This window comes from Capricornis sumatraensis, chromosome 10 (assembly GCF_032405125.1).
Source record: "Capricornis sumatraensis isolate serow.1 chromosome 10, serow.2, whole genome shotgun sequence".
Lineage (NCBI taxonomy): Eukaryota > Metazoa > Chordata > Mammalia > Artiodactyla > Bovidae > Capricornis > Capricornis sumatraensis.
This window is the reverse complement of record NC_091078.1, coordinates 27887857-27907739: the sequence shown is the minus strand read 5'-3', so window position 1 is coordinate 27907739 and position 19883 is coordinate 27887857. Positions and strand designations below refer to the sequence as shown.

The following is a 19883-nucleotide window of genomic DNA, read 5'->3' as shown; positions in this document are numbered from 1 at the left end:
AGTGTTAGTAGGATGGGACCTGCACTCAGGGGATGGGGGAACTGAAGCAGAGGTCACCCAATCCCCACAGGGGCAACTGTCTGAGTCAGAGGAGAAACATTTAAGGCTGAGAGTGAAAGAGCTGATCTGTGGTAGCCTAAATGGAAAGAGAATCAGACAGTCCTTGCTGCAGCCATACATACCCCAGACAGGGATGCTGGTCCCCCCGCATGCGCAGCAGCTGGGAGCTGGAGTTTAGGGATTGTGGAGCAATCCCAGGGCAAGGACTGCTGTTGACTGAGAAAGATGGAGTGAGGGTATGTGAGGGAGGAGATCCTGATGGGAAATGCCGGTAGAGGAAAGCCAGGCAGCCATGTAAGCAAGGCGATGCTGCTGAGTCACGCATACTGGGCGGAGCCATCACCATAGCCTCTCTCTTCCCACAAGCCAGCATCCGCAGCTGAACAGTAGAGATGCTGGCCCATTCTAAAGCCTAGTGCACTGAACTACAGAGTAGGACCCCACCAAGGGTGCTCTTTTAAGTGACTGATGTGCCGGTCTAGAGTAGGACTCCAGCCAGGGGGCCCCTCTCTATGTGCCTGATGCACTGAACTACAGAGGAGGACCCCAGGCAAGGGAGCCTTCTAAGTACCTCAATGGTTGGAGCTACAGAGAAAGACTGGCCAAAGAGGCCTTCTGATCGATCGCCAGCTACAAGAGGCTTGGAAACAGACTCTGATAGCGCCATAACTCCTGTGGCAGAGGCAGTCCATGTTCCTGCACACTTGGCACTGCCAGGGTCCCCACAAGACAAGCAGTGGTGCCACCTTCATGCTCAACTCTCACTGGGGCAGAGGTGCCACAGGCAAAATAGAGTCTTGTGTCTATGCACACAGGTTCACTTTGGTTGTGTCTGACTCTTTGCAACGCTGTAGACTGTGGCCTGCCAGGCTTCTCTGTCAGACAGGGGCGTTCTCCAGGCAAGAATACTGGAGCGTATTGGCCAATACTGGTTGCCATACCCTTCTAGAGTACTGTATTTCCTGCTGCCCTAGCCACCAACTCCCCTGAGTACCTGGTGCTGCCAGAACCCCTGCAACCCAAGCAGCTGCCACCTCCACACCTGGCCCTCACAGGGGCAAACCAAAGTCCTCCAGGGCAGGCTCAGGAGCAAACCGCAGTGGACAACCCACATGTAGAGGTGGAAATAAAACCACAATCGAACCCCAGGGGCAGTGTGGCTAAGGGAGAAGACCCAAAAACCTTCCCACCAGCTGTACAAGTTGCAGATTGAATCCACATGATCAACTAGGCAGACTGTGTGCCTGCGGAATATATAAAAGGTCATTGAGAGCTCCCACAAAAGAAAACGCACTAGTTCTGATAGCTGTGGACATTCGAGGCAAGAACACACAAGAGTAGGACCAGAGCAGAATCTGAGCGGCCCCCACAGCAGGTCCAGAGATCAGCAAGCACGGTGTTGGAGGGCATTCTAGGGAGGTAAGGTGGACTGTGTCTCCCAGTGAGGAAAAGGACTCTGACTGCCGTGACTCAAGGAAAATATGTATTATTCTTATTTATTCTTAGTTTTTGACTTGTTCTTTTGATTCTTTTAGATTTTTCCCCCATTTTCCCCCCTCAGTTGTTGTTGTCAATGTTATTGGCACTATGAAATCCAATTAGGCTTTGACCTTTTTTTTTCCTCAGTCACATTTTTTTATTGTTGTTATAAACCTCTGCCTGTATGTTGGGCTTTTGCAGTTCTGTGGAGTTTTCCTTTTTTATTTTTTGTTTCTCTTTTTTTAATTTTAATTTTTAGTTTTTTAAACATTATTTTTTCTACATTTAGTCTTTTGTTGGCTTTTCCTACTGTTCTTTTCCCCTTAGAGTTAATCTTTAACAAATATAAATCTTCCTTATCTGCCTCTGTCTAACTTTGCATATCTATTCTTTCATTCTTTTCTTTCTCTCCTTTCCTCTCAACATATTTGTTAGTTTTATTTTCATTGCTTTATTCCCCAGCTGGCACCTTGCTTTAGTTTTGTTTTCCAGTTTTTGCTTTAGTTAGTTTTGTTCTGGTAGATATAATTTTTGGTTTCCTTAGTTTGCCAGGTCAATATATTGTACTTTATTTTTGCTGGACTATTTTTATTTTGCTTATGAGTGTATATGTATACATGTACATTCAGTCACATTTTTATTGTTCTAAACCTCTGCCTCTACATGGGGCTTTTGCAGTTCTGAGGACTTTCCTTTTATTTTCTCTATTTTCTCTCTTCTGTTTTCTTTTTTTTTTTTCCTTTTCTCTTTTCTATAATTGCAATTTTTAATTTTTTAAAAACTATATTTTTTCTATATATTCCTTTGTTTGCCTGTCCTACTGGTCTCTTCCCCTTGCAATTAATCTTTAATGTGTATAAATCTCCTCCATCTATGTCTGTTTAAATTTGCATATCTATTCTTTCTTTTTTTTTTCTTTCATTCCTTTCCTCTCAACATATTTGTTAGTTTTGCTCTCACTGCTTTATTCCCCACTTGGCACCTTGCTTTAATTTTGCTTTCCAGTTTGTGCTTTACTTAGTTTTGTTCTTAAGTAGTAAATATAATTTTTGATTTCCTTTGTTTGCTGGGTCAATCTACTGTACTTTATTTTTGTTGGACTGTTTTGACTTTTCTCATGGGTGTATATGTATATTCCATTATTTTAATTATTATTTGCCTGATTCTGTAACTACCATTTGTCTGGGGTTCATCTCTGGTTTCTCATTTTTGGATATTTGTTTTAATCTTACTTAATGCCATAACAAACCACTTGTGGAATCTTTGCTCCTGACCACTCTGAGCCTTTGGAGTGGGAACACTGACTCCAAGACCCTAGACTACCAGAGAACTAACCCTAGGGAGTATCAAATAGTGAGAACTCACACAAATGAAACCACTTGAATACCAGACCCAGCATCACCCAACCACCAGTAGCACCCTGTGCAGAATGCCTCATCTAAACAATGAAAAAAACAAAACTACAAACCAAATCATCAGCATACAGGAGTACCACCTCACTCAGCATTGCCCATCAGAGGAAAAACAAACAGAAACTCAATACAAATCTCACCCTATATGAAACTTACACAAGCCACTGGACCAATGTTAGAGGAGAGCAGAAACCAAAAGGAAGATAGAATCCAGCTTTCTTCAAGGAAGGAATTCAACTTTCCTTGAAGCCTGGGAAAAGGAGACCTCAAACACAATAAGTTAAAAAATAAATAAATAAATAATGAGAAGGCAGAGAAATACTACACAAATACAGGAAAAAACTAGAAACACAAAATCCAAATAAATGAAGAGGAAACAGGCAAACTACCTGAAAAAGAATTCAGAATAATGAAACTAAAGATGATCAAAAACCTTAAAATGGAGAAAATGGAAGAATCAATTAACAAAGACCTAGAAGAATTAAAGAAAAAACATAAGAGACAAACAACACAATAATTGAAATTAAAAATACTCTAGAAGGAATCACTAGCAGAATATCTGAAGCAGAAGAACGAATCAGTGAGCTGGAAGATAAAATGGTGGAAATAACATCTGAAGAGCAGAGCAAAGTAAAAGGAATGAAAAGAACTGAGGATAGTCTCAGACCTCTGAGACAATACCAAACACACAAACATTCAAATTATAGGGTTCTCAGAAGAAGAAGAGAAAAAGAAAGGATATGAGAAAATTTTTGAAGAGATTATGGTTGAAAATTTCCCCAACATGGAAAAGGAAACAGCCAAGAGGTACAGAGAGTCCCATACAGGATAAACCCAAGGAGAAACACACCAAGACACATACTAATCAAACTAACAAAGACTAAACACAAAGAAAGAATATTAACAGCAGCAAGGGAGAAGCAACCAGTAACATACAAGGGAAACCCCATATGCTTAACAGCTGATCTTTCAGCAGAAACTCTGCAGGCCAGAAGGGAATGGCAGGATATATTTAAAGCATTGAAAGGGAAAAATCTACAACCAAGATTACTGTGCCCAGCAAGGATCTCATTCAAAATTGATGGAGAAATAAAAAGCTTTTCAGATAAGCAAAAGTTGAGAATTCAGTACCAGGAAACCAGCTTTACAACAAATGTTAAATGGAATTATATAGTCAAGAAACACAAGAGAAGAAAAAAGATCTACAAAACCAACCCCAAAGAATTAAGAAAATGGCAATAGGAACATATATATCAATAGTTACTTTAAATATAAATGGATTAAATGCTCCAAGCAAAAGACACAGACTGGCTGAATGGCTACAAAAACAAGACCCATTTATATTCTGTCTACAAGAAACCCACATCCGACCTAAGGACACATATAGACTGAAAGTGAGAGGATGGAAAAAATATATATTCCATGCAAATGGGAAGCAAAGGAAAGCTGGAGTAGCAATCCTCATATCAGACAAAATAGACCTTAAAGATTACAAGGTACAAGGAAGGACACTACATAGTGATCAAAGGATCAGTCCAAGAGGAAGACAGAACATTGGTAAATATCTATGCACCCAACATAGGAGCACCTTAATACTAACAGACATAAAAGGAGAAATTGACAGTAACACAATAATAGTAGGAGATTTTAACATCCCACTCACACCAATAGATAGATCATCAAAACAGAAAATTAATAAGAAAATACAAGTCTTAAATGATACATTAGATGAGATGGATCTCATTGATATCTTCAAGACGTTCCATCAAAATGCAGAATACCTTCTCAAGTGCACATGAAACATTCTCCAGGATAGACCACATCTTGAGTCAAATCAAGATCAAACCTCAGTTATTTAAAAAAATTGAAATCGTATCAAGCATCTTCTCCAACCACAGTGCTATGAAGCTAGATGTCAATTACAAGAAAAAAGCTGTAAGAAACACAAACACATGGAGATTAAACAACACATTAAAAAATAATGAACAGATTACAGAAGAAATCAAAAGGGAATTCAAAAAATTTCTAGAAACAAATTACAATAAATCATGACAACTCAAAACCTATGAAATGCAGGAAAATCAGTTCTAAGAGGAAGTTTATAGCAACATAATCCTACCTCAAGAAACAAGAAAAACACTGAATAGACAACCTAACTTTACACCTAAAACCACTGGAAAAAGGAGAAGAACAACAACCAAAAAACAAAAACCCAGAATTAGTAGAAGGAAAGAAATTATAAAGATCAGAGCAGAAATAATGAAAAATAAAGAATGAAACACTATTAAAGGTTAATAAAACTTAAAGATGTTTCTTTGAGAAGATAAACACAATTGACAAATCTTTAGCCAGACTCATCAAGAAGAAAAGAGAGAAGACTCAAACCAACAAAATTAGAAATGAAAAAGGAGAGGTTACAACAGACAATGCAGAAATACAAAGGAGTATAAGAGACTATTATGAACAACTATATGGCAATAAAATGGATAACCTGGAAGAAATGGACAGAGTCTTAGAAAAGTTCAATCTTCCAAGACTGAACCAGGAAGAAATAGAAATTATGAACAACCCAAATGCAAGCATTGAAATGGAAGCTTTGATTAAAAATCTGCCAAAGAAACAAAAGCCCAGGACCAGAGGGCTTCACAGGAGAATTCTATCAAATACTTAGAGAAGAGCTAATGCCTATCCTTCTAAAACTCTTTTAAAAAATTGCAGAGGAAAGAACACTTCCAAACTCATTTTATAAGGCCACCATCACCCTGATACCAAAACCAGATAAAGACAACACAAAAAAAGAAAACTCCAGGCCAATATCACTGATGAACATAGATGCAAAAATCCTTAACAAAATTTTAGCAAACAGAATTCAGCAACACATCAGAAGGCTCATACACTATGATCAAATTGCGTTTATTTCAGGGATGCAAGGATTCTTCAATATATAGAAGTCAATCAATGTGATACACCATATTAACAAATTGAAAGATAAAAACCATATGATCATCTCAATAGATGCAGAAAAAGCCTTTGACAAAATTCAGCACCCATTTATGATTAAAACTCTTCAAAAAATGGGCATAGAAGGAACCTACCTCAACATAGTAAAGCCCATATATGATAGGCCTATAGCAAACATTATTCTCAATGGTGTAAAACTGAAAGTATTCTCCCTAAGATCAGGAACAAGACAAGGATATACACTTTTGCCACTATTATTCAACATAGTTCTGGGAAGTCCTAGCTACAGCAACCAGATTGGAAAAGAAGTAAAGCTTTCACTGTTTGTAAATGACATGATACTGTACATAGAAAACCCTAAAGATACTATCAGAAAATTACTAGAGCTAATCAGTGAATTTAGCAAAGTTTCAGGATACAAAATCAATACACAGAAATCACTTTCATTTCTATATGCTAACAATGAAAAATCAGAAAGAGGAATTAAGGTATCAATCCCATTCACCACTGCAACAAAAAGAGTTAAATATCTAGGAATAAGCTTATATAAGGAGACAAAAGAATTGTATGCAGAAAATTATAAAACACTAATGAAAGATATCAAAGATGACATAAACAGATGGAGAGATACTCCATGGTCTTGGGTAGGAAGAATCAATATTGTGAAAATGACTATACTACCAAATGCAATCTACAGATTCAATGTGATCCTTATCAAATTATCAATGGCATTTTTCACAGAACTAGAACAAAAATTTCACAATTCATATGGAAACATAAAAGACCCCAGATAGCCAAAGCAGTCTTGAGAAAGAAGAATGGAGCTGGAGGAATCAACCTTTCTGACTTCAGGTTATACTACAAAGCTACAGTCATCAAGACAGTGTGGTCCTGGCACAAAAACAGAAATATAGACCAATGGGACAAGAAAGAAAGCCCATAAACAAACCCATGCACCTATGGATACCTTATTTTTGACAAAGGAGGCAAGAATATACAATGGGGCAAAGATAGCCTCTTCAATAAATGGTGCTGGGAAAACTAGACAGCTGCATGTAAAAGAATGATATTAGAACACTTTCTAACACCATACACAAAGATAAACTTAAAAGGGATTAAAGACCTAAACATGAGACCAGAAACTATAAAAACTCTTAGAGGAAAACATAGGCAGAACACTCGACTACATAAATCAAAGCAAGATCCTCTATGACCCACCTCCTAGAGTAACGGAAATAAAAACTGAAGTAGACAAGTGGGACCTGATTAAACTTGAAAGCTTTTGCACAGCCGAGGAAACTAAGCAAGGTAAAGAGACAGCCCTCAGAATGGGAGAAAATAATAGCAAATGAAACAACTGACAAAGGATTAATTTCCAAAATATACAAGAAGCCCATACAACTCAATCCCAGAAAAACAAACAACCCAAGCATAAAATGGGAAAAAGACCTAAACAGACATTTCTCCAAAGAGGACATACAGATAGCTAACAAACACATGAAAAGATGCTCAACATCCCTCATTATTAGAGAAATGCAAATCAAAACTACAAGGAGATATCACCTCACACTGGTCAGAATGGCCATCATCAAAAAGTCTACAAACAATAAATGCTGGAGAGGGTGTGGAGAAAAGGGAATGCTCTTGTACTGTTGATGGGAATGTAAATTGATACAGCCACTATGGAAGATGGTATGGAGATTCCTTAGAAAACTAGAAATAAAGCCACCATATGACCCAGCAATCTCATTCCTAGGCATATACCCTGAGGAAGCCAAAACTGAAAAAGACACATGTTCACTGCAGCACTGTTTACAGTAGCTAGAACATGGAAGCAACCAAGATGTCCATGGAGAGATGAAGAAGTTGTGGTACATATATACAGTGGAATATTACTCAGCCACAAAAGAAACACATTTGAGTCAGTTATAATGAGGTGGATGAACCTGGAACCTATTATACAGAGTGAAGTAATTCAGAAAGAGAAAGATAAATATCATATTCTAATGCATATATATAGAATCTAGGAAAATGGTACTGAAGAATTTATTTATAGGACAGCAATGGAGAAACAGATATGGAGAATAGAGTTATGGACATAGGGAGATGGGAGGTGAGGGTGAGATGTATGGAAAGAGTAACATCGAAACTTACATTATCATATGTAAAATAGATAGCCAAGGAGAATTTGCTGTATGGCTCAGGAAACTCAGTCAGGGGCTCTATATCAATCTAGAGGGGTGGGATGGGGAGGAAGATGGGAGGGAGTTTCAGACGGGAGGGTATATATGTATTCCTCTGGCTGATTCATGTTGAGGTTTGATAGAAAACAACAAAATTCTGTAAAGCAATTATCCTTCATTAAAAACTAAATTAATTAAAAAAAAATATATAGGGCAGATCCCAATCTTTTCATTATATCATTCCTTCACAATTGTCTGTATCTCTCTTTGTACATAGGTCATCTGGTCTAAGTGTTAAAGGTTCCTTAATACTGCAAGTTAAATATATTTATTAATGCATATAAATATATATGCCCATTAGGCTTGTTAAATATGTTCAATAATAGTTCAAAATACAATTATCTTGTGACTTTCTGAGCCAAACAATTGGCGAATTTCCCTAGGGAAGAATGAGCTGAAAGGTATAGAAAGTGGTATTCTCACCAAGTGAAAAGGTGATTTGTTAGATCCCTTACCATACAAGGAGAAAGCTCTCACCGTCTCAATGAGATCATCTGCTCTGTTGGTATGTTCAGCTGACAAGAGAGTTTGATTGAAGTCTTCTTTTCTGCTGGTATTCTGTGACAATCCTCCAGATTGGCCACTGCAATACTAAGAAGTATTTTTAAAAAGCAATGTGTCAGAAAATATCACAGTAGGCAGCATTTAAGATGGCTTCAATGTATCTAACAGAGTATGAGCAAAGATGTGAAGTTTCTGTAGTATCCATAAACATTTTCAAAAATCAGAATATAGCCTTGAGGTAGAAAACACTTTTCAGTTAATATGAGAAAAAAATCAACTATACATGTCTCATTTTCCCACAAGTCTATGAGGCTGTAGATGCTCTAAGTTCACTGTGGAGAGCTGTAGAATTTATTAATTGATCTCTGGGGTCCCTTTCTTAAATCATGGAACAATTATAAAACAAACCAACAACCAATGAAGGCATGTATGATCCTGGTCAAAGCATTCATTCAACGATTTTATTACTTGTTCAGAGCCTCTTTATTTAAAATACCATTTTGCTAATGTAGGTAATTCAGTTACTTTCAATCATGTCTGTTAAGCACTGTAACAACCCCCAAAAATGATAACATATCTACCCATCAACATATACATTTTACATCACTCTAGAAGCCAATTTAGATTTATAGAAAAGTTAACAATAGACCTAAAATAAATGGCATTTCCCCCTCCTTATTCTTTCATTTTGCATGTAAATTTATTTATGTTACTATGTGTGATTTTTAATCCAACCAGAAGCTGGGAATCTGAGGTAGAGAAAGAAAAGAGAAAAGTACATAAGAGAGGAAAGGTGTGATACTTCAAACTGTAAGCGTAGCCAATGATTATTTCACAAACTCATTAAAAAAACAGACTCATTTTTAAAAAAATCTGCAGAGCCAACATACATGTGAAGTGCACACACACACACCCACACACACAAACACAACCACCACTGCACATCCATGATCACACATTTGGATTTAGAGAGTTTTTTTTTAATGCTATCACTGAGAAGTATATTTTTCTTAATTAATTCTGGATACTTCATTGATCATACTATGAGCTACTTGGAAAAGTAGAAAGGAAAGTCTGTCAAGAAGCTATTTTTTTTCCATTCCATCAAAACAACTAGTGTTATGGATGGAAAAAACAACAACAACAACTAGTATTATGGGTGAAATGACAAGAATAATTAAGAAAAATGGCCATGTGCCATATCTCTAAGAGCAAAAATGTAGTTGTTTGCACACTTTTTTTTTATATATAGCCAAGGCTCCAAGAAAAGATAATGAAGATAACAAATTAAATCTTTGAACCAAGCAACAAATCCTCATGGCAGGAGCTCTGTGACTCTAAGAACCTAATGTTCAATAGGAAACATATTTGAACACTTCTTGGCAGGCATGAAAGCAGATTGTATATTAAAAGTGGTGACCTTGATATGTTTTTCACATTTTTATCACTAAAAATCCATAGACATCTTGTTATTTTTAAAAAAATAGTCATCTGTACTGCAGCATAAGATAACATGATGGCAAATGGCTTTGTAGCTCATATTATGGTATAAAGACCCGAGTCCCTGTTCATTCTTAGAATTCTGTTTGTTATAAATTGATGCAACTTTATTTTAAGTGGCAGTTGTACTGGATTGCACAGAACAAACTCCTAAGACCTAACCTGACTTATATTGGTTTTATGGTAATACTGTTTACAATCAGCATTATATAAGTGAGTTACATGGATGATCTGGGTGCCAAAAAGTCACTTTTTCATGGGCTATGTCTGAAAACCTTTAAAAGCTTCAAAAACATTCCTTTGGTTCAAACCAGACATCTTCAAGACCAGAATATTTCCATTGCTTTAACTGTGCCAATTCATAAATAGACTTGACTAAGAGTTAAGGTCATAATTATTGTCACAAACATTTTCTTTCCATTCATGTATACCCAGTCAGATTCAGAAGTGAAGGCACAGAATTGATCATCTAAGAGAAATGTTATCATGAAATAGGTCAGGATGTTTTTTGAATGCCAAGTCATAGGTTGGAATGTTTAGGGTGCAGAGTAAATGGAAAATGTGAAAGCAAATTAAATTATCCTTTTCAATCATGAAACATTCAGATGATATTGATGCAAATTCCTGTAAAACATAAAACACATTATTGAAAAAGGCAGTGTGATTTAATGAACTAGGGGTTAAGACCCAGGTTCTAAACCCTAGAACTGCTGTTGATTAGTTGTGTGGCCTTGGGAAAATTACTTAACCTTGCTGAGTTTCAGGTTCCTATCCTCTAACATAGAAATCTACATACCATGTCTAACTTAAGGAGTTGCTGGGTATATGAATGAAAAAAAGTATCTGAAAATAGTTTGAAATAACAAACTATATGAAAATGTATAATATGATTATTATCGTAACCAAGATTTCCTACATGAATAGACTAAGAATTTCCGTACCTTCCTTTATTTTGACATTTTTTATTTCTTTAAATGCAATTCTAATACTTTTTTATCTCTCTCTCACTTTTTTCTACTTCCAACTCTGCCCACCCTGCCCAATTCACAATCTGGGCATTCATTTTAATTCTCAGTGTCAAAATGAGTCAGATCCATTACTACTAAAGGTCGAATTTTTTTTGTAGTGTGAAAATTAGAGAGGTACTGCCCGGGGCTCAAACATCTTTTTTTTTTTTTTTTAATTTTATTAAAAAGAGAGTTTTTGGTTGCATGCTATTTGTTGTAATGGGATTTGACCTGTATATCAATTAACTGTGTAGAGCTTTCTACTATAAAAGCATTTGGGGAAATGAATTGTTATTGTGGATGATAACCTTGTCATAGAATTGGATGTGAAAAAAGTGATTCAAGTCACCAGAGCTTATTCTCGTACCCCTGAAAGTAGTAAGTAGTAAGGAAATTAAAACAGTCCCTTGATATCCTAAAAGCTGTAGTAACTTGAACCAACCAATCTACTGTGACAAAAATTCTTTTGCTACAAACATAGAGATAGCCTTTGACATTAATATTCTTTAGACAGGAGATTTAGGCAGACAGATGTCTTCTTCATGCCTACATTATTGGTACATGCTTGTGGAATTCCACAAAACTAGTCCACAGAACTAAACTCCCCTCTGTGTGCCTAAAATGTTGAGCAAGCATTTTCCAGATAAGATTTGAATATCTAAAACTTGTATCAGAGGCTTAACTTTGCTATAAAGTGACCTTCTATAGCAAAGAAATCTGTGACAGTCTCACAGATTTTACCAGTAAAGATACAACATTATTATATCATAACTACAGTTCATCTATAAAACAATCCTGTAACCTGAGCCCTGAAGATGTGAAGTCCAGGCTGTAGTCCAATAGACTGCACAAAGTGCCCCCACTCCAGTGTCATACAGGAGCATTGATGACAATCAGTGGCTGAATCCAGCCTAGATCCTGCTACCTAGGGTTGCCCATATAAGAAGTAATTCACTGAAAAATCAGCACGTCTCTCTAGAGCGGGATGGGGAGAGGCGTGGGAGGGAGGTTCAGGAGGGAGAGGATATAAGTCTGCTGTTGCTGCTGCTGCTGCTGCTAAGTCACTTCAGTTGTGTCTGACTCTTTGTGACCCCATAGACGGCAGCGCACCAGGCTCCTCCGTCCCTGGGATTCTCCAGGCAAGAACACTGGAGTGGGTTGCCATTTCCTTCCCCAATGCATGAAAGTGAAAAGTGAAAGTGAAGTCGCTCAGTCGTGTCTGACCCTCAGTGACCCCCTGGACTGCAGCCTTCCAGGCTCCTCTGTCCATGGGATTTTCCAGGCAAGAGTACTGGAGTGGGGTGCCATTGCCTTCTCTGGATATGTCTACTTATAGTTTATTCATCTTGTTGTACAACATAAACTAGCACAACATTGTCAAGCAATTATCCTCCAATTAAAGAAATTTAAAAACCTAAGTCAGTGCCTCTATTTATAGATTAGGGACTCATATTGGAAGCCACTGTTTCTTTTCTAGGTCAGTGTGGTCTTAATATATATAGCCTACCCTTCCTGATCGTGGGTTCCCTGGTTCCTCTCCTTTACACTTATTTTGGGGCACTTGAATGAAATTCATATTTTACTAAGACAGCTCTTAGGACCTCAGAAGTGAATCTCCTATAACCTGCAAAGCCTGTATTTTAAAACAGACTATTTCAAATAGCCCTTCCGAGTTTGACAGTGTTTGTATAGCAGGGCACAGATGATGGAGTTTTGTTTTCGTTGTTCCTGTGCACGTGTGCTAAGTTGCTTCAGTCGTGTTTGACTCTTTGTGACCCTATGAACTATTGCCCACCTGGCTCCTCTGTCCATGGGATTCTCCAGGCAAGAATACTGCGGTGGATTGTCATACCTTCCTCCAGGGGTCTTCCCAACCCAGGGATCAAACCTATGTCTCCTGCAGCTCCTGCACTGTAGATGGATTCTTTACCCCTGGGCCAAAGGGGAAAATGTCATTTTATAGGATGCTAGATGATTGAGCCTTGCCCATTCTTTTTTTTTTTTTTTTAATTTTTATTGGAGTATAGTTGCTTTACAATATGGCATTAGTTTCTGCTGTACAGCAAAGTGAATCAGCTATATGCATATATATATATATACATACAGCTCTTTTGAATTCCTTTCCCATTTAGGTTACCAAAGGCAATGGCACCCCACCTCAGTACTCTTGCCTAGAAAATCCCATGGACTGAGGAGCCTGGTGGGCTGCAGTCCATGGGGTCACCGAGGGTCGGACATGACTAAGCGACTTCACTTTCACTTTTCACTTTCATGCATTGGAGAAGGAAATGGCAACCCACTCCAGTGTTCTTGCCTGGAGAATCCCAGGGACGGGGGAGCCTGGTGGGCTGCCGTCTGTGGGGTCGCACAGAGTCGGACACGACTGAAGCAACTTAGCAGCAGCAGCAGCAGAGCACTGAGTAGGGGTCCCTGAATTATACAGTAAGTTCTCATTAGCGATCCATTAGTTATCTATTTTGTACATAGAATCAATAGTGTATATACAACAATCTTAATTTCCCAGTTCATCCCACCCACCCTCCGTTACCTTGGTATCCACATGTTTGTTCTCTCTGTCTGTGTCTCTATTTCTGCTTTGTAAATAAGATCATCTATACTAATGTTTTTTCCAAATTCCACATATATGCATTATTATATGATATTTTTCCTCTCTTTCTGATTCACTTCACTCTAAGATACTGTCATGGGGCTTCCCAGGTGGCTCAGTGGTAAAGAATCCACCTGTCAGTGCAGGAGATGCAAGAGACATGGGTTCAATCCCTGGGTCCAGAAGATTCCCTGGAGTTGGAAATGGCAACTCACTCCAGTATTCTTGCCTGAAAAATTCCATAGGCAGAGGAGCCTGGCAGGCTAGGATCCATGGGGTCACAGAGTGCAGCACGACTGAGTGACTAAGAACAACAGTCTGTCATACAGAGCCCTGCCCATTCTTAGTACAGTAACTCACTGAAACTGCAAGGGATAAAACCAAAATTGTATACCCCCATGTAAACTGTAGCATATTGGAGGGGAAGTGTTAGGAACAAGATCTCTAACCCAGATTATTAATGAATACTCTTAAATCTTAAATGAAAGTGACACTTTTATTAGTTTAGACAGATCGTGGATTCATTTCCTTTTTGCTGAAGGGTCTTATTTAGTCAATTCTTGATAACTCCAGTTCCTTAGAAAAGTGCATTTCTGACAGAAATTGGATTATAATAGGAATGTAGTTTGTTGCTGAGTATTCAACTCTCCAAAAGTACATACCTGGGTTTCATGGTGCATTTCAAGAAGCCATAATGATGGAACAATGCTAATCAGATATAAAAATATGGCTGGAGAAAACCTGTGAACAAGGTAAAAAGATAGTTCAGCTTTCATAATTTTTTTTAAAAGAAAGAAAACAAGTGCACATACCCTGACCACACTGAGTCAAACCTTTTAATCTCAAATGTTTATTTCAAAGGGGAAAAATGCATTATGTGATTCCTGCCATATGGATTATAGAGAAACAAAGCAACTGTAAAAGGCACTAGCAGCTGTCATTCTCACTGAATTTCTAATCCAATTAATAGATGTTAATTTTAATACGGTTTAATGGGACACTGCCAATTAGTCTCAGGCACAAAACTGGATATTTTGTGTTTAATATGAAAGCAAATACAGCAACAGTAAATCTTGATTTCTGAACACTGTAATTTCGGGAAGGTTGCCTATGTTTTTCAACATTAACCTGAAATTCTGAGAGCTCAAAAAATAACATTCTGCTAGAAGACAAAAATCAGATGATAAGGAATAAGACTAAACAGAATCAACTGGCTTTGTGTGTTTCTGCTAAACCTAGGAAAAATAAAAATACAGGCACACCTCATTTTATTGTCCTTTGCTTTATTGAGCTTCATAGATACTGTGTTTTTCTTTACAAATTGAAGGTTGGCGGCAACCTTGCGTGAAGCAAGTTTGCTAGTACCATTTCTCCAACAGCATTTGCTCACTTTGTGTCTTTGTGTCACATATTTCAAATTTTCTTCTTATTATTGTGCTCTGTGATCAGTAATCTTGGATGTTACTTCTAAGATTCACTGAAGACTCAGATATAGCTAGCAATTTTTAACAATAAAGCATTGTTTAATTAAGCTTTGTTCATTGTTTTTTCAGACATAAAGCACACTCAGTAGACTATGGCCTATTGTAAGTATACTTTTAAATGCACTGGGAAACCAGAAAATTCATGTGACTCTCTGTATTTCAGTGGTATGGAAATGAACGTCCAATATCTCCAAGGAATGCGTATATAAACAAACCTCAGATGAAGGGTTTGGTATCTCTTTGAAGGCTATCTATAGTAATTAATTTCAGACTTAAATTCAGAGGGCAGTCCATAGAGAGGACTCTCATTTGTACCTGGACACATCAAATTTAAATGTTAGTTTTGCCACTGACCTCCCAGTTTGCTTCCTAATCGACAAAATGGGAACAGTCATGTATTCGTCGGCTCAGGCTGCCATAACAAAACCCATAGACTGGGTGGATTAAACAACAGAAATTTATTTTCTCACAGTTCTGGAGGTTGGAAGTTCACAATCAGGCTTCCAGAATGGTTGGGGTTTAGTAAGAGCTCTCTTCCTGGTTTTTAGACAGCCACCTCCCACTGTGAACTCACATGGCCTTTCCTGAGTGCACACACATCACAAGAAGAGAAATGGATTTCTCTCTTCTCTTCTTATGAAGCCACCAGTCTTAGTGAATTAGGACCCCATCCTTATGACCTCAAATAACTCTACTGACTTCCTAAGAGCTCCGTCTCTAAATATAGTTACTCTGGGACTTAGGGCTTCAACGTATGAATTTTGAGGCAACACAGTTCAGTCTACAGCAGTCACATTTATCTCACAGGAATTTTTATGATATAGTGGACCCTAGAACAACATGGAGATTAGGACTCTCTGTGTAGTTGAAAATCCACATATAACTCTGAGATCGACCCTCTATACCCACAGTTCCACATCCACAGATTCAACCAACCATGGTACTGTAGTATGTATTTATTGAAAATAAGATGCATATAAGTGGACTTGCACAGTTCCAACCCATGTTGGAACTTTCTAAAAAGCAGTGTCTGGCAGAGTTGTACATTCTATAACAAGTAGCTGTTACATAATTATGGGATGTCATGCAATGAAAACACATCCTTCAAAATTTGAACTAAGATAAAAATTACATACTTTACAAATTTATTTCTTCCAATTGCATTTTATTTTAGATTGGACTCTTGCTTTATAAATCATCTTAAAACTGTAAGTCAGTGTAATTTTATTAAAATACTTTTAGTACATTCATGCGATGGTTTAAGATGACCTGAAAAATAGAAATGTTAATTGCTCAAAAACAGAATTTGAGATGAAATTCCACTAAAATCATATGGTTATAATCCGGGGGAGGAGAAAGGGAGTGAACAAACCTAAATGGAGGAAAATATTTAGAATGGACTGTTTAAAGGCTATTAACCTTTTCACTAATATCTCCTTTCAACTTCTGGGAAGAGAAAGGGCAAGTGAAAGCAACTCTTAAAAAAAATCAGTATTTAAATAGACATTACCCTACCATCAATTTCCTGCAGAAATTAATTTGAAACAAAGGGTTATGGGTCAAGATATTATTAGAATCTGACTTAGACAATGGTTGGGCTGCAGAAAGATATCCAAGGCCGCCATGTCAAACATGCTTTTAGAAAGAAAAGGGACACTTAATTCTTTGACCTCCCATATCAACGGAAACATCAGGAGAGAATATTTCCTTTGTGAAATTAGGGAAGGATATGAATTCTGGTTGGAGGGACAGTTGGACTCTGTAAATCTTCTTTTGTATATGTCAAATTTGGCTGGGCTGCAATTTTGTTGACTCTCTCAGGATTAATTTTAGGATTAACTCGCCTGGCAATACTGTTAAAATAATAATCTAAGGAAACTATATACTGAACATATCATAGTTCTTGGAAGAGTTCAAGAATAAAATAAACAATCAATCACCCTGAACATCTTCTGTGCATGAAATTTATTTCTACAATTGGAAAAAAGACTATCCTGTTTCAACATGTTTCCTCTAATTAGAAATCTAGTTATGCATTTTAAAAAACATTCAAAATCTAGGATTTTCTCTGTTGCCTATTACAAAGATTAAAAATTCCCTAATCAGATACATATTCAAAGCCTTTTCCTTTCCTCATCTTATCTCTACTTCCCTTTCCTCTACCATATCCTATCAAGCTGAGCAACTCAGTAGTTTCAACCTGCTGTGTATTTAAAATGAAACAAAACAAAATGTTTTGGAAAGTTTCCCTTGTCCCATCCCTCTTCGTCGTCAGACCTCTTTGACGTCTGTGAAAGGGGGTGGGAATCCCATGAAGTGCCTGAGAATTAATCATATTCAAGTCAAGAGCATGTGGGTCCATTGTCTTCCTCCTCCCCCACCCCGTTCCTGACCCTCTTAACCCTATACCTAAGAGGATTTGCTGCAATTCCCAAAGGCTTCCAGGTAGAATTACCAAGGAAATGCCTAGTCCACAAAGTGACCAATAGCAATTCAGAATTAGGAACTTCCTCCCCTGGCTCCTCTCTCTCTCCCTCTCCAGTAGCAGGCTATGGTCGTTGTTCAACTGATTTTTTTTTTAATTATAGAGAAAATAAAAGTCTGTTACCTAGAAAAGTATTGAAAGGTATAGATACATTGCATTTTTACATGAAGGGTACATTTCAGTTATATGTTTTATTGGACCATGGGTCCCTGTTAAGAGCAAAGGGCTCTTTCGTCCCTTCAGGTTGGTCCATCTGAGAAGAGAGGTTCTGATGTGGGTTTTGGAGCAGATGTCCTTCAAATTATGACTACTTGTTTCAGAAAGCCCTGCTCTTATATCTCTATCAGTACCCTTCCTATATTTTGAAATACAGGAATTCACTGCAGTAATTAATTTTAGCTTGTATTTCTCTTGTGACCCAGCACATTCTCCACTGTTTTCTTGCTGTGTACATTTATAATACGATTCGGCAGATCCTGAGTCTCTAATTTATGTCCTTTCCCCCTTCCATCTCCTTCATCTTTTCCTCTCCTCAGTAGTCCCTGCTGTCTTTTTAAATCTCCATTGTTGTTGTTCAGTCGCTAAGTCATGTCTGACTCTTTGCAAACCCAAGGACTGCAGCACGCCATACTTCCCTGTCCCTCACTATCTCCCAGAGTTTGCCCAAGTTCATGTCCGTTGAATCCAGTGATGCTTTCCAACCATCTCATCCTCTGTTGTCCTCTTCTCCTTTTGCCTTTAATCTTTCCCAGCATCAGGGTCTTTTGTAATGACTCGGCTCTTAACATCAGGTAGCCAAAGTATCGAAGCTTCAGCTTCAGCATCAGTCCTTCCATTGAATAGTCAGGGTTGATTTTCTTTAGGATTGACTGGTTTGACCTCCTTGCTATCCAAGGGACTCTCATGAGTCTTCTCCAGCACCACAGTTCGAAAGCATCAATTTTTCACACTCAGACTTCTTTATGGTCTAACTGTCACATCTGTACATGACTACTGGGAAGACAATAGCTTTAACTATATGCACAATTTGTTAGTAAAGTGAGGTCTTTGCTTTTTAATACACTGTCTAGGCTTGTCACAGCTTTCCTTCCAAGAAACAAGTGTCTTATAATTTCATGGCTGCAGTCACCCTCCACAGTGCTTTTTGAGCCCAAAGAAGAGAAAATAGGTCACTGCTTCAACTTTTTCCCCTTCTATTTGCCATGAAGTGATGGGACCGGATGCCATGACCTTAGTTTTTTCAATGTTGAATTTTAAGCCAGCTTTTTGCACTCTCCTCTTTCACCTTCATCAGGAGGCTCTTTAGTTCCTCTTTGTTTTCTGCCATTAGAGTGGTGTCATCTGCATATCTGAGGTTGTTGATAATTACCCGGCAATCTTGAATCCAGCTTATAACTCATCCAGCTCAGCATTTTGCGTGATATACTCTGCATATAAGTTAAATAAGCAGAATGACAATATACAGCTTGTTGTACTCCTTTCCCAATTTTGAACCAGTCATTTTTTTTTCCATGTAAAGTTCTAACTGTTGCTTCTTGACTTGCATACAAGTTTCTCAGGAGACAGATATTCCCATCTCTTTAAGAATTAGTGTTTATTTATGAATGCTTAAAGTTAATACTTATTAAGCAAATGCTTAAATGTTTGAATGACTAAATTTATAAATAAAGGGAAGACTGAGAAAGCTAAACAGGTGACGGCTGCTAGCATCTACAAGGACCTTTTGTTCATATTTCAGCAGGCCTGGTAGCAGGTACAGTTTCTAGGTTGTGGCTCTTGAGGAACTGTTACACTGCAGTAGAAATTTCACGAACTTGAGAGACCCAAATTTGAATCTTGCCTCTCCCATTCATTCATCTTTGGAAATTCATTACTTTTTCTGAGACTCAAGATCCTTGTCTATGAAATAGGTTATATCAACCTCATAGGATGGTTATGAGGAGTAGAGAAGACAGTGTTATGGGCTTGATATTGTACTAAAAAAAGAGAAAAAAGCTAAGTTGATTTCTAACTCAAACCTTCACATATGTATTTCTCCCCCTTGAAATACCTCTCTCCCTCACTTTTCACCTTATCATCTCCTTTTCAAAGTTCATATCAGCGCTATAGGACTGCACACAAGAACTTTCGTTGTCTTTCC

At 37.8% G+C, this 19883-nt stretch overlaps 1 protein-coding gene across 1 annotated transcript in view; it reads right to left on the bottom strand.

Annotated features, from left to right (window-relative positions):
* TMEM26 (transmembrane protein 26) overlaps window positions 1-19883 on the bottom strand; it is a 64268-nt gene that overhangs the window by 24377 nt on the left and 20008 nt on the right. Inside the window, exons 2-3 of the mRNA XM_068982958.1 lie at window positions 14437-14515; window positions 8633-8746 (exon numbers count right to left, since the gene is read on the bottom strand). Coding sequence (XP_068839059.1) covers window positions 8633-8746; window positions 14437-14515 — 193 coding nt within the window. The remainder of the gene's footprint in view (window positions 1-8632; window positions 8747-14436; window positions 14516-19883) is intronic.